Source organism: Alosa alosa, chromosome 1 (assembly GCF_017589495.1).
Source record: "Alosa alosa isolate M-15738 ecotype Scorff River chromosome 1, AALO_Geno_1.1, whole genome shotgun sequence".
NCBI classification, from domain to species: Eukaryota; Metazoa; Chordata; class Actinopteri; order Clupeiformes; family Clupeidae; genus Alosa; species Alosa alosa.
The window spans coordinates 25326019-25340520 of record NC_063189.1 but is presented as its reverse complement, the minus strand read 5'-3'; the positions used below and the strand labels follow the sequence as shown (position 1 = coordinate 25340520).

Genomic DNA, 14502 nt, shown 5'->3' with positions numbered 1-14502 from the left:
AATGTATACGTATGTGTTTCTTTTTTGTTTTGTTTTATTCTTCAGAGGTTACATTACACTAGGAATGACACCAAATAAGGTTATGTAATTGCTTAATGACATCCACATTCAGTTTTGTGCCTCAGGCTTTAAAGTTGAAAAAAGAGCAGATCTTTAGGGTGGAGCCCAGCCCCACCCAGAACGCTGGGTAGAGCGGATGTGTGAAGGTGGTTTGCACGCAGTGCAGGAGGGTCGGGATGTCCATGATGCTGTAAAACGCTAGGACCCCAGCCCTGTGGTCCAGATAGACCCCGACTCTAGTGATTCGGAGAGCCGCCAAGTCTACTCTGGTTTTATTGTGCTGGAAGCAGCACGCCAAGTCCAGGCAGTTTAGGCTCCACGATTTGGTGTTGTGGCCCAGCTTGCCGTCAGTGCTGCCGACGTTGCGGCGGATGCTTTTGTAAGCGACCCCCACAGACACGCCTCCTGCGCCCCTCCACTCCGCCTCCCAGTAGCAGCGTCCTGCCAGGCCCTCACGGCACAGCAGCTGCGCCCAGCAGGTGAAGCGCTCTGAGTGGTCTGGGTACGGCAGCGGCTCCCTCCCTGTAGTCACCTCTCGAAATCCCTCTCGCAGGCTGAGGAAGGAGTTGGCAGTGTTTGGGTCTAAAGTTACCTCACAGCAGTCTGGGGAAAGGATCACACAAAATGGTATTATTTCTCCCGGAATGTCCTTTATATTTGAGGTTAGATTGTATGTAACTTAAGTGTAATGTTTTTGAACCTGCACTTTTTTTTTTTTTTTTTTTTTTTTTTGGAGGAAACAAATGGTTTGGTTTTACTTACCAGAAAGAACAGCAGGGATATTCCTAAACCCTTTTTTATCGTGTCAGACATTGCAAGAAGCATTCTTTATGCACAGCTGAGCGCCTTTTATCTTTGTAGGTAGGTTATGGAATGCATGTGAACTTACACTGCAGGAGCTCTGCTCTGGTCCTGGGGGTGCTGCTGTTTTGCATGGTCAGATCATCTACTGTGGTGGGTCACAGACCGGTGAGAACATTTCAATTGTTAATCAGAACTAGGCAACTGAGAAGGTGGAGAGGGAAAGGGCTACTTTCACATACTGTACCTGATTTTCCTCGTCTTAAGGTCTGTGGTTTGGATGTGGATGAGGGCAGTGTGCTCTCTTTATTAACTGGAAAGAAAGTTGATTGTTTACTTAATTTAATATATATTTTTTAAATATACTCAAGACTTGTCTTAAAGGGGAAGATTTTGTTGAGGAAAAATTAAATGCTTCTATAGTATACTTCTATAGTACAATAATTTAGATAGCAATATCAAGCATATGATGGTTGGAAATAGCTTCATGCATGTTGATACTTTTTAATCCACAAATAAAGGTTTTGTACCACATTTGCTTATTTATGTAAAATTTACCCATCCCACTGTTATTAAAACAGGTGAAACTTAATGAAAATCATCAAAGGCTGTCTCACTTATATCTGAGATGGCAGTTAGTTCTTTCTTGATTGACTCATCCAGACGCTCCTTGAGCTCAGAGAGTGACTTTCTCATGGCAATGAGAGAGACATAGGGATGCATGTCCAGACTGGGGAGATCCCCTGCATCTGGGACGCTCTCCAGTGATTGGCTTCTCTGTCAAGGAAGAAAATATGTGGGTCTCATGACAATAGAGTGGTGTTTATATATCCTCTGAAGTAACAGCCCTGGAGCAGTTTGTAAGGTAAGCCCTTCACTTCATGCTGAGTAGCCAGTGTTCCCAGGCTTATAATGACATGGCATCAGCATAAAAATGTCATCTTACTCGGACATTATGGTCTATGGACAAAGCTGTTAAGCAAAAAAACAAAATGTTTAAAATGACGTCGTTTTTTTACATTAAAATAACTGAAGCATTCAAAAAGTCATTTTAATGTCATACTGACTGCCATGCTAAGGAGGATGGTGTTAGGAAATTGCCAGTGCATGCACAGTGTGCATTGCACTGTGTAAATGTTAACGCGGCTAAGAGCATGCCCCCTTATGTTGTATCAAACAAACTGTGTACAGCCTTAATGCTACATGGTACCCAGCACGCTGAAAACTGACAAAAAGGGGAAATCCTACATTGTGTTACTGTGTTCTAAAATGCTGCTGATTAGTACCGGTTTAAATCCCTCCTTGTCTTATATACCTGAAGGAAGTGGATGTGGTCATCAGTCTGGGACAGCCGGTCCAGTTGACCGTCTCTGATGCTGAGCTCAGTCATGTGCTGGTCCAGTGTCTGCAGGATGCCCTCGGCCTTGGCCACTGCCTCCTTCTCCTGGGTCTTGATCATCTCTTTCACCTCCAGGCGCTTCCGCTCTATGGTACGGGTCAGCTTCGAGAAGATTCTCTCGCTGTCCTCCATGGCGGCCTCAGCAGATTGCTGGTGAGGCATTTAGCAGTGTAGTGTCTTATACATAATAGCACATGTGTTTTACTCGTGCTTTCGGAATTAAGTGTATATGCATTCTGGATAACAACAACTATGCTAACATGTATAAATATACAGTATACTAACCCACATTACCAATGGATGTGAGTGGTGATGGGAGAGGTGACCAAACTCATACCTTCAGGTATTTGACCACATGCCTGATCTCCTTTTCCTTGTCTCTGTTCACCTGTCTGGATTTCTTCCCAGCATCTTTCAATAGCTTCTGTTTCAGCAATTATAGTTGTTACTAGATCACTCATTTCACACATATCAGGTCTAAAATAAGCCAGGGGAAAATAAGTAGTATGTGTACACTTTGAACAAGTAAACCTAACCTAACAAGAAAAACTGAATAAAAAAATGATTTTACATTATCTTTATCAGTTGTATTTGTACTACTGTCTGACAGGTGAATAGCCTATGGGTGTGTGACTGATGAATATGTACTGTAGTCAATGAAAGGGAAAGAAAGAGCATTCACTTTTTCAATGAACAATGTTTGGCAAACACTTAGTTTTTTTTTTTTAAAAAAAAAAAAAAAAAACTAATTGCCAACATGTATGAGCCCAGCCCACTGTTCATTTTGTTTGCATACTGGTATCTTTGGTAAATTTTCCAGCCATCTCCCAACAGTCTCGCAAAGACTATTTTTCTACGGCGTGGCAAGGTTAAACAATTTGTATTCATAAATACATACACTAAACTTAATTTATGATAAATTAATTAGAAGAACGGAAATCATTATCACTGCCATAAACTTGGATGCGAGTGTAGGCTATATTTAATCGGAACATGGACTGGATAAATTGGATGGTGGAGCTGCGTTGTCTGTTTACCTGTCTCTCGACTCGTTCAGCATTTGCAGAGACCACACTGTGACCTTTATGTCCTTCAGCCTTGCACTGGAAGCAAATGCACTTTTGATCAGTGCGACAGAACAACTCGAGCGGTTTCCTGTGCTGGGAACAGAGTCTCTTCTGTGGTTGTTTTGTGGCCTCGACAATCTTGTGGCCACCTCGCTTGCTCTCCTGATGTGCCTTGAGGTGGCTCTCACAGTAAGAGGCCAGACACACCAAACAGGTCCTCACGGCCTTGCTCTTTCTCTTGGTGCACACGTCGCATTCCACATCCTCGAACACGTTCGCGTACGCCTGGGCGCGGGCGGTAGCCTGGACGCCAGCTTTCCTCAACTTCTCCACCACTTCCGCGAGGATGTTGTTTCTGCCGAGCACCGGCCTCGGGGAGAAGCTTTCCCGGCACTGTGGGCAGTTGTACACCCCCCTCTGGTCACTCTTGTCCCAGTAGCTCTTGAGGCAGCTCATACAATAGCTGTGTCCACAGGGAGTCGTCACTGGATCCTTCAGGACATCCAGACAGACGGGGCAACAGAACTGCTCCTCTTCCACAGAAATGTTGGTTGCTGCCATCCCTGTGTCCTTACACGCACACACTGAGAACAGCAAGCAGGCAGACAAAAGTCTGTTTGTGTGGCTGGGAGTTCAGGTGGGTCATGATCAGGTTTCATTGCATACTGCCAGGAGCCAATCACACGCAAGCAGCGAGACAGGTAGGGCAGGGAGAGATTTATCAACAAACATTGGCCAGCCATGCAAATAGAGGCAACGGCCTGGCAAAGAAAAGAACATGGTGTTCTCCATTTGTGCAGAGTATAATCAACTGCTTCATTCAATTGTGGGGTATACTACGAATCTCGATTAGTGGGTTAGCGAGGTATGTTGCGCTCAAAGCCAGGGTATACTGTGACACGAAAGTGGATCTGTTTTAGTGTCGCTATATCATTATGGTATCTTATGCTGTCAACCAAACCTGGTCGGGAGGAGGTTATGTGCTAAGTTATGGCTCAAATCGTGTAATCTACCGCCTACTGACCAATCAATTGCCTTAAAAACGAAGTTCTCACGTGTAGGATTCTGTCATATATCTTACAGGTGGAGCTCCGCCTCTACTAACATTTTGGAGCTCGAATGCGCTTTAATAGTGCTGTGCGTGCAAATATCCCACTATGGACGTGCATACCATACAACAACTGATGACAATTGATTTATTTGATGTTAAAGGTTAGACACAAAAAATGACCGCAGTGTAGATTAAGCTATCGCTCATGAATGCGGAAGTAATTGTTTTAAATAGAGGCGGTCTTGTGCGTCTCCACGTTACACGATTGGCCAAAGTCATCCCAACACCGAGAACGCGCACAGATCTGAGCTGAAAGCCTAGTTTGACAAATATATCACATAACTGCAATCGTAGTATCACTTATAACGTATACCTCTGAGTCAAGGCTTTGTCAAGCCTCGATATGTCTACATAGCCTAGATATGTCTAACGTGCTTCGTAGTATACCCCACTGGAGTTATTGTCAAAGCATTGCAGTGGCACTGACAACACTTATTGATCCACTGCAGGCCAAAAGCTGATTACTGAATTAGTCTTGTGTGAATGTTAAAATGTTGTGACCAATTTACACAGTACATATAGTCTCTGTTTTTCAGACACATGGATGATACCTGAAAACTATGAGAAACTTCTGAAAACAGATCTTGGTTACAAGTGGAATGTTATAATCCTTCATCTTTTCAGACACAGCTCATTTGTGATCATGTGTAAGGAAGAAACATGCACATTGTATTCACATCTCTATGTATTTATTTAAAATAAACTTTTATTTTCTTTTACTTATTCAAAAACAAACTTTTTTGTCACCAAAAATGTTCTCAGCTGAACACCTTCCTTTGTAAAATAAAAACCTGATACTCGTTTGGAAAAGATATTCACATTATTTGTTTCTTTTTATGCCATTTTCTAGCAGCAATGTAACACAAACAGCACCATTACTTTACAGAACTAAAACATCTATCTGCCAATCATGATTGTGCAAAGCATGACATGTTGGACATTACCTCAATGTCAGTAAAGCTCTATGTTAGCATCGTCCCATATTTTATATTTTTCTTTTTTACATTAAAATAATAAAGATAAAATGTTGCAAAAATACAATAATGAAATCACTTTAAAATGGTTAAATAATGGTTAAGTATGATGTGTGGACCTCTTTCCACAAAACACTGGAGTATATTATTATTATTAATACTACATTTTTTTCTTTTTGTTCAAAGTAAACATGCAGCAATCCTAGCGGCTAAACGAAATAGTACAGTTTGGCAGCCATTGTGTGGTTCTTCGGTCCTTGTTACCTCCGTCTCCTCCTCTGTTGTACTCGAAGTCTGGAATTTGAGGGTCTCGAACCTGAAAAAAGGCAAATACAGCAAATATAAGGGAGTTACTACATACAGATATTATATTATAATACATGTATATTGGTATATGATTACAGTATATATATATATATAAGGCTCAGATTCAACATTCAATAGCAGGATACCAGATTTTGAATAGAGCAAAAGGAAAAAACAAAAAACAATCCTGCATTCATTTTGATGGGCAGTTGTTTAATAAACAACTATTAAATGCAATTATACATTTCAGAGAGGTGGACAATATTGACGTCAGACAATAACTTGCCAAATGTTATAACTTACCACATGAGAAGGCGAATCCACCAAAAGAAGGTACAGGAACCCCAAATGTGGTTGGGGCAGGAGCACTTAGGCCGAAAGGTGCTTGTGCAGCTGGTTCTGAAGGAAAGTGGGGGGACAAGTGAGTCACACATCGGACCTGGATTCTTTTGCTTCCCTTTAAAACATTAAATCTGCTCTGTCACTGTCCACCTTAAGCTCTACTGTCATTGTCAGACTTTTTTACAAAATAACATAGTATTGGGCAGTGTTTCCCAAAGTGTGGGCCGCCAAGGTATTGCATGTGGGCCACGAGAGCCTCCTCGTAAAGTTTAGAGGGAAAGAGAGATGTTTTTGTGTTGGATAAAAGTTGTGGATTATTTTGCTTATGTCTGCTACTCTGTGTTGCCTTGTAGTAGGCATTAATGCTGTGAATAACCTTGGTGTTTAACTCGCTGTTGGTGGGGTTTTATAACCTCCTCCGTACCGCTTTGATTTGCCAAGATTTTGTTGTTGTGTGCATATTAGAAAAGGCCTGAAGCATGCATGTTTGCACGCGTGTGTGCATGTATGTTGCGTTGTCTGCCTCGGTGACTGATGAACGGCCGCTACATTCTTAGTCTTGCATTGTGAATACATTTTTGGGTGGTCAGCAGAAAATGTTCAAAATTGAAATTGGGCCTTAGCAGTCTTAAGTTTGGGAACCTCTATAGCATTAATTCTATGCATCCATTTCTGTACACAGTTTTCAGATAGATTTTTGCATTGCTCTTTATATCATTTTAATTTTCTTAACAGATTGTTGATGCTTTTTAAAATACAGGCATTTTATGGTTTACAAATGGTTGAAAACGCCATCTACTGGCCTAACTCAGTCCTGAACCCTGCAAGACCAATGTTTTGTAGAGTGGACCAGTTGGTACTCTGTTTAGTCATTGTCACTCAATGATCAAGACTTAGTGTTCACAGGAAATTAAGCCTTCCCCCTCTTAATTCCCCCAGCAATCAACCCCCAATCCAGCCCCTTGCCTATGTTTTAGCATATGCATAATTGCACCATATGTACAGAAAATGCAGTTAGCTCTGTGCTAATGCTGAACTTGCACTTTACATACACAATAATGCCTTACGCCATGCAACTATCTTGTGTCCCAATTTACAATCATGATAGAGTTTTTGCTTTTCATGTTTTTTTCTTTCTTTTAAAAAAAATAATATTTGAAATGAGTACTGAGGGAAATCTGTGAATGAAAACATATGTGAACATATACGAAACTGCATATCAGGAGCTTATCGGATTGTGACTTCATTGTCATTTATCACAAACTCACCCATTGCTGGTTCCAGGTCTGACTTAGGCTTGGGATTTTCAAGAATTGCAACGCCATTCACTGCAATACAAAATACAACAATGGATTACATTTGTTTCATTGACCAATTTAAACATTTGAATAAAAACTTCTATTGAAAAATGTAAATAAAAATTATCACACCAGACTATGGCGGTTACACTGGGAAACTATGCACGTGTGCATATTTTTGTAACACTGCACATTTCGTCTGAATTTACCTTTTTCAGAGATGTTGAAAAATCCACCCTGGCAGACATCTTCGAGTAGCGCCTGAAACTCTGAGACAGCAGCGATAACAGAGCCAAAGTTTGGGTCTGATCTGATGTTTAGTACATCCCCTCGCTCAGGCTGTGCACTGAGAGACTGGCAGCTCTGGACAGACCAAGGCATAGAGAAAACAAAAACAACCCACAAATGTATAATTATTTGGAGATAAACTATAAATACTTTAGGAGATCTACCTAACAGCATTTAACACTCATGCTCTCATAGGTTTCTGAAATGTTCTGATCACCTCACCTGGCAAATAATAAATGGACTGCATAGCACTTTTCTACCTGACAGAGCTCTCAGAGTACTTTACTTTACAATGCCCCACATTCATCTACACACACAAACACACTAAATTGGTTCGGTCTCAAATCCAACAGAGTGGTTGATTTTGATAGAGGCATTGTTGACAGAACACACTGGCTTACACTGAGCACCCACCACATCAGAGATTAGTATCAGAGAAAGTCCATTCAAGCAGAGGAATCTGACCGGAAGATGCATTAAAAATCCAACAGAAAATCTATTCTAATAGACAACGTGGTGCTTCCAATCCTACTCCCTCCAAAAGATTCGCTCTGAAGCCACAAAAGTACAGTGATTTTGTTTTTGCCCTAATCGAGCAGCCTTATTAAGTCCTGCTCCCATGTGTTGACATGCCGGCCACCGTACCTGGAGGAAGTTGACGTGGTCATCCGTCTGCAGTAGCCGGAGCAGCTCGGCGTCCCTCTTCCTGAGCTGGCTAAGCTCCTGCTCCTGCTGCCGGAGGCAGTCCTCGGCGTGGGCCATGGCTGACCTCTCCTGGACCCGGATGAGCTCCTTCAGCTCTGACTGCCTCCGAGCTATGGAGGTAGACAGCTCCATAAATATGCGTTCGCTCTCCACCAGAGCGGCCTGGGAAGACAGCTACAGAGGACAGGACAGACCATACCAGGTTAAAGGGTGTGACTTCACATAGGGGTAAGGGGGGGCAACTGTCAGTCAAAGTCGACAGAAAAGTTAAGACACCAGGTTTACACTCTGGTGAAATTTAGAAACCTACTTGGGGAAATTATTTCTGGAACAAGAAGAATATAAAGGCACTGTCATTTTTGTGTGGCTCTCACTGCCAGACAAGCCTACCTGTTGCATACTCTTTTAAGTGAACTGAACATCAGTAAAATAAGAGTTAAACATGCATTGTTTAGAGTTATCTGAAACTACATCACCAAAATATCACAACAACCAGGCTACTTTTGAATGGCAGACAGGGGTCAAAGTCTTCAAACAGCTTCAGTGCAGTAAGCTATCAGCAGGTGAGAAGAATACAGCTATGTGCTTATCACAACACGTGCTTGATTGATCAGTGGCAAAATTGATTGTGGTCAGGTGGGTGTTGTGGTGGTCTTTGCTTACTGTGAGAGACGTCATGGAGTGCTTCAGCTGTTCCAGCTCTTTCTCTCGCTCCTGAATAACTTGCTGGGATTTTCTCTGCATCTCTCCAATCTCACTCTAGAAATAACAAAAAAAACATTCCACCATGTAATTCTTCACATCCCATCACATAAATATGGGCATTAGGCTAGTGATATCCTAGTGTGACCAAATCACCACCCCCGTCGATCTCCAACTTCAGCGCACCTTCTTTTCTGTGATTTCACCTGCGGCCAAAACAGCGTCGTGACCTTTGTGTTCGTCGGTAAGGCATAACGAGCATATACACCGCTGATCAGTGCGACAGAAGACCTCCAGGAGCTTGTCGTGGCGAGAGCACAGCTTTTCCTGTATCGTTCCGAAGGGTGCGACCAGCTTGTGCCTCTTGAAGGCCTGAGACTCGTAGTGGGGTTGAACGTGAGACTCGCAGTATGAGGCCAAACATACCAAACAGGATCTAACCGCCTTGTTTTTCCGTCCTGTACAAACGTCGCACTCCACATCTCCGGGTTCGGCTAACGAGTCGTCAGAAGGAACGGTCTGAAGTCCGGTCTTACTCAGTTTCTCTACGACATCAGCCAACATGGTGTTTCTGCCCAGTACAGGCCTTGGCGAAAATGTCTGTCTGCATTGGGGGCAGCCATACAGCGAGATGAATTCATCCTGGTCCCAATAGCCCGAGATACAGCCTTTACAATAACTATGGCCACATGGTATAGTCACGGGGTCCTTGAGAACATCCAGACATATCGAACAGTTGAACTGATCGTGTTCAAGGAAAACACCAGCCTGTGCCATTTTTCTGTAATCCAATAAAAACGCTACTCTAGTGGTTAGCGATTTAAAGGCTGTGGCATGAGAACGAGTGGAGTCAGCTTTGTTTTGCAGGAAATGGTCACGTGACACGAGGGAGTGGCTTGGAGGTCTTTGACAGGAGGGGGAGGGGAGGAGCTTTTATTACAGCCGAGGCCCTCAATCCAAAGGCAGCGTTCGACCACGAGTGGGCAGAATACCCGTAGGTTGTGGAAAACTCCACTCTTAAGGAGGAAAATGGGACCTTCAGGTTTATTGGGCATTTAGTATTTATTTCACCCTGATGCTAAATTCTAAAGTGTAATTTTTGGAGTTAAATATGTGTCTTTAAACTAATATTTGAAAATTAATGTGAAATAACAGTAAACAGATCAGAACAGTAAACAGAACAGTAAAAAAGTAAACAGATCAGAACGCAAGGTGAATCAGTCAAATGCTCACACATTGTTTTATTGCCTCACCTGAAACCTATGCCTTAAATGCCTTTCCAAAAGAAACACAAGATACATGTTGAAAAGAGTATCTTCAAGAGCATGCTAAGTTTCTAGGACATTCATCAATGAGAAAGAAGCACAGCAACACAGTGTACACAAACATGCAAGTTCTGTGCAAACAATAAGAGGAATCCCACAAATTGTAAAAGGTATACACAATACAGTCCAACAACTGAAAACAGGAAAATAAATTAGATAAAAACAGTGCATGAAGTACATGTAACTTACATTAAATCTGTGAAATATAATTTAATGTTTCCAAAATGCATTAAGTGCTTCAATTCCATTTACAATAATGTATTACATAATAAGTAGGAACAACAAATCTTATAACTCTGGTAATAAATATGGAATTCTGACTACATTCAGTTTCAGTGCAAATTACATTAAACTGAAGCCAATGACAATATTCAAGTATCATAATGTGATATAAGTCATCCCCATCAATGTATTTCTGATCAGTAGTTTATAGCTACAATATCTTTTTTTTAATCCTGTGCTTCTCTGGTCTGGTCCCCTGAGCTCAAGGAGTCTTTGGTCAGTCTTCCTCCTTAAAAATCGCATCACGTCTGCCATCTTCCAGTTGAAAGTCTGATACGAAGTTGCTGCAACTAAAGAAACCCCCTCTTTCAGACCTACAGCTATGGAATTCATTTGTTTGCATTCCAAAAGTATGGAAATGATTCCTAAAGAAATCTTCCAAAAAAGACATGCAAAGCTTTATTTCAGCAAAACTATCTTGACCATGCCTTTAGACAGGCATAACAGTTGCAGTTCTAAAAGTATATGTTGACAGCAATAACTACACATCGCACCATTAGGATTATCCATGACTGACAATCTTCTCATCCAACTGTTCATTTGCATGTCATCCACATTCTTCTTCATTTTTATAGTATTTTGAAATTCTACTGATTACAGGACACTTTTTGAAATGTGAGGCATGGCTATTTTCCATCCTCTGTAAATGGTTGGAGATACAGTGGGGTGGGGCTGGGGTGGGTGGACACACAGGATTTCAGTATCAGTAAGAACATGTCAATCTCCCCCACCCCCCTCACTTGGTCTTTTCATCCAGTCCGCTCTCGGCCCTCAAAGCTTGGCTGTTGGCAGAGATAAAGTTGATCCAGTGCTGGAGATCCTCTGGGACGGCAGGGCATTCCACCTGAAACACAAAACACATCCAAGAATGAGACAAAAAAAAGAAGACTCATCCAAATGCTTAGCAGAGGTTTTCTGTTCTTGTACTCAGGCTATTTATATTTCATGTACGAAGATGCAGCTGAGCCAGACAACCGGACACAAACTGAATCATGAACTATCCCCTGCTCACACTAATCGCATGCCTTTGTTCATCAAAATACTATAGAGTGGCGAAGTCACGGCAAATTAATAAACTGAATATGGTGGTCCAAGAGCAGACCATGCACCAGTCCATGCATCAGCCCGACTGAGCAGTGATGACAGCATAGGATGAGTCAGGTACTAACGTTATGAAGCACTGTCGTTAACGTTAACCGCTTTCACACACACACACACACACACACACACACAATATAAAATACACAATGATAAATATAAAATTCAATATCAAAACACTATTATTTACACGATTACTCCTGAAATAACTGCTATTAACTGCACATTCACTATATAAAAAATCACTGTTTGGAGGAAATGGTTTCAATGGCAAAATAAATCGCGCCGATTTTGCCTATATTATTCAGTGAGGCGCGGTGGTTTATGGGATGAGTAGTTCCTTCGCTCGGAATGAAAATATGTACACAGTCTTGTACCCAGGGGCGCCTGCAGGAATTAATGCTATGGTACGCACACCCATCCATCACAATTTAGTAAAATGTGCACACAATTTAGTAAAATGAGTGCACGTTTTCTGGATATATACCAAAAAATATCTTGCAATGACACCTCCTGGGCTCCGTAATAGATAGATAGATGGATAGATAGATACTTTATTGATCCCCAGGGGAAATTCAAGGTCTCAGCAGCATACAGACAACACAAACACATTCTTTAACAGCAGAAAGAGTAATTAAAGTATATAATATAAAAACACAACTAAGCAATAAGGACAGTAGAAGATAAAGAATATGCTAAATATACTAAAATACAAATTATACTAACTAACACTTAACATCCACATGCAATAATACAACGACAATGTCTACAATGACCTATTCATTTGGACAACTTGATACAGCCCTATACAGGCTAAAGTTACCTTTAGTTTTGTACTAGCGTAACGTGACGTCTGGCTTTAGTGCAGTCTAACGTTCTGACAAGCACACCAATTGCCTACCTTGTTCTTGCCCATCTGGAATAACTCCTAGCTTTGCTGCCTCCATACTTTCTGTTTTCGTTGTTTAAAGTTGTGATATCCATGATGAGTATTGAGTAAGTGAATTAGGTCAACATTGTGTGCTGATAACCATATATAGATAGCCGAGTAAAAGAAAACAACAAGTAGCCTATTGCCTGTCTGCGTGCGTATTCTCTCTTCTGCTCAAACAAAACGAGTGCACGTTAATTTTGATAACGTGTTCACTAACTTTACGTAATAGAAAATAAATAGCCTAATGGCATGCAGCTAAAGGGATACTGTGCATAGTTGGGAAGGTATGGTAGGCCAATTTGGTGTGAATACACACACACACAAGGGAAATTGTCTGTTGTTGAGTAGCTTGATGGTACGCACAGTGCGTACGGACGTACACCTGCAGGCGCGCCAGCTTGTACCTTTGACTTTTTTTGGATTTTCTCTTCGTTTTTTCACTCGAAATTATATGTTGTATGCTTATGAGTTATGCCGTAGCTGGTTAGCCTGAGACATGCTGTACAACTCTTTAGATACGGATTTTTCCAAACGTCAATGGGACAAATGAATGGGAATCTAATCTCACCTAACCGCATTTTGGCTGTGGGCGGGACTGTGCAGCTCTATTTACTTACTTTTTTTGTTATAACCAGTAGACTAACACTACTTCAGCTACCACATTGACCTTTGACCTCGAGCTCACCTTCCTCTTGCAAAGGTGCTCCAGGATCTTCTCGGGGCTGCTGCGAACAACATTCTGCCTGCAGAACATGACTGCCGAGAGAAAGCCATCCTTCTTGGACACGAAACGCTGCTCCAGGAAGAAAGACTTCTCATCCCAGGTCACGATACGACTCCTCAATTCGAAGGCCTCACCCAGGGCCAGGGACCTGCGGTAGCGAATGGTGCTGGCTCCTACGACCATTGTGGCCTTCATTGCTCGAGCGGCCATAAACAACCCATTGCGGGTGTAATAGGAGAACCTTGCAAAGTCGCACTCCCTCAAGTAGCGGGCATTATTCATGTGGCCCATGTAGTCTATGTCATGGGGGAGCACTTTCCCTTCTATCATGTGTTCAGCAGTTATATCTTTCAGGGGGCTCTGGAACAAGGACGTTATGATCATCAGGAGGCCTCTCAAGAAGTACCACACATCCAGGCTGCCAAAAAGCAGAAGCAGACCGGAGAGCACCCACAGAAGCATCTGAAACATCAGCAAAACACAAATGAAGTCAGTGGACACAGGAATACACTTAAGCGTTACATCACTTGTCAAAATGCCCCTCGACATGCTATAACGTTAACGTTACAGACACAGGACAAGCTAAAAGGCTACAGCACATACCGGTATTAACATAGCAGGTCGTGTTCGCAATCAAATGTGACTATTAATTCTTCAGGTTTCATAAATATACAACCAGATATAGTTATCGCTGTTGTCGTATGTATGCATAGCCTAACGTTACAGTAGTGGGAGCTTGAGCTATGACTGTTCACTTGCTAGTTAGCCAGCTAGCTGTAGCAGTCATCAGAGCACTAATGCGGACAAACCGAAATTAACAATTGTATTTATCAACAAGTGAAAACACTGATCATTCAGATTATATAGACCATATACACAAACTATACATAATGTATTTCATACGTTTTCACTTGCAGTCCTGGTGTTGGGTCACTGGTGAAAGCAGCACTAGTAGAGGAAGCCGGTTTGTGCCAAACGCTAACGTTACTTCCTGGAAATGGCCTTTCGACAATTTCATTGGCTCAAAATGATATCGCGTGAGTAAAAAATCAATAGCCCTGTAAGGAAACTGGAAGTTCTTGAATG

General features: G+C 42.0%; 3 protein-coding genes across 5 annotated transcripts; all 3 read right to left on the bottom strand.

The window, feature by feature from the left end:
- Positions 1–6: 6 nt before the first annotated feature.
- On the bottom strand, positions 7–4151 carry ftr87 (finTRIM family, member 87). 2 transcript variants are annotated; one of them, XM_048270755.1, is made up of 7 exons: positions 3298–4151; positions 2598–2684; positions 2177–2410; positions 1479–1638; positions 1109–1174; positions 950–1006; positions 7–663 (listed from the first exon to the last, which is right to left on the bottom strand). In XM_048270755.1, the coding sequence occupies exons 1-7, from the start codon at positions 3886–3888 to the stop codon at positions 122–124; spliced, it is 1737 nt and encodes a 578-aa protein (XP_048126712.1). In that variant the 5' UTR covers positions 3889–4151; the 3' UTR covers positions 7–121. The 2 variants fall into 2 exon arrangements, with proteins under 2 accessions (XP_048126712.1, XP_048126663.1); XM_048270706.1 differs by having other exon boundaries at positions 9–663; positions 950–1009.
- Positions 4152–5110: 959 nt separating this feature from the next.
- ftr67 (finTRIM family, member 67) lies at positions 5111–9932 on the bottom strand. Its single transcript, XM_048228078.1, has 7 exons — positions 9240–9932; positions 9015–9110; positions 8292–8525; positions 7568–7721; positions 7329–7388; positions 6022–6117; positions 5111–5728 (listed from the first exon to the last, which is right to left on the bottom strand). Exons 1-7 carry the CDS (start codon positions 9828–9830, stop codon positions 5673–5675), a joined length of 1287 nt encoding a protein of 428 aa, XP_048084035.1. The 5' UTR covers positions 9831–9932; the 3' UTR covers positions 5111–5672.
- A 334-nt stretch (positions 9933–10266) lies between these two features.
- Positions 10267–14407, bottom strand: si:ch73-52e5.2 (protein THEM6). Of its 2 annotated transcripts, XM_048252229.1 has the most exons (4): positions 14320–14407; positions 13378–13878; positions 11401–11504; positions 10267–10950 (listed from the first exon to the last, which is right to left on the bottom strand). In XM_048252229.1, exons 2-4 carry the CDS (start codon positions 13876–13878, stop codon positions 10878–10880), a joined length of 678 nt encoding a protein of 225 aa, XP_048108186.1. In that variant the 5' UTR covers positions 14320–14407; the 3' UTR covers positions 10267–10877. The 2 variants fall into 2 exon arrangements, with proteins under 2 accessions (XP_048108186.1, XP_048108177.1); XM_048252220.1 differs by lacking the exon at positions 14320–14407 and having other exon boundaries at positions 13378–13887.
- Between the last annotated feature and the right edge of the window lie 95 nt (positions 14408–14502).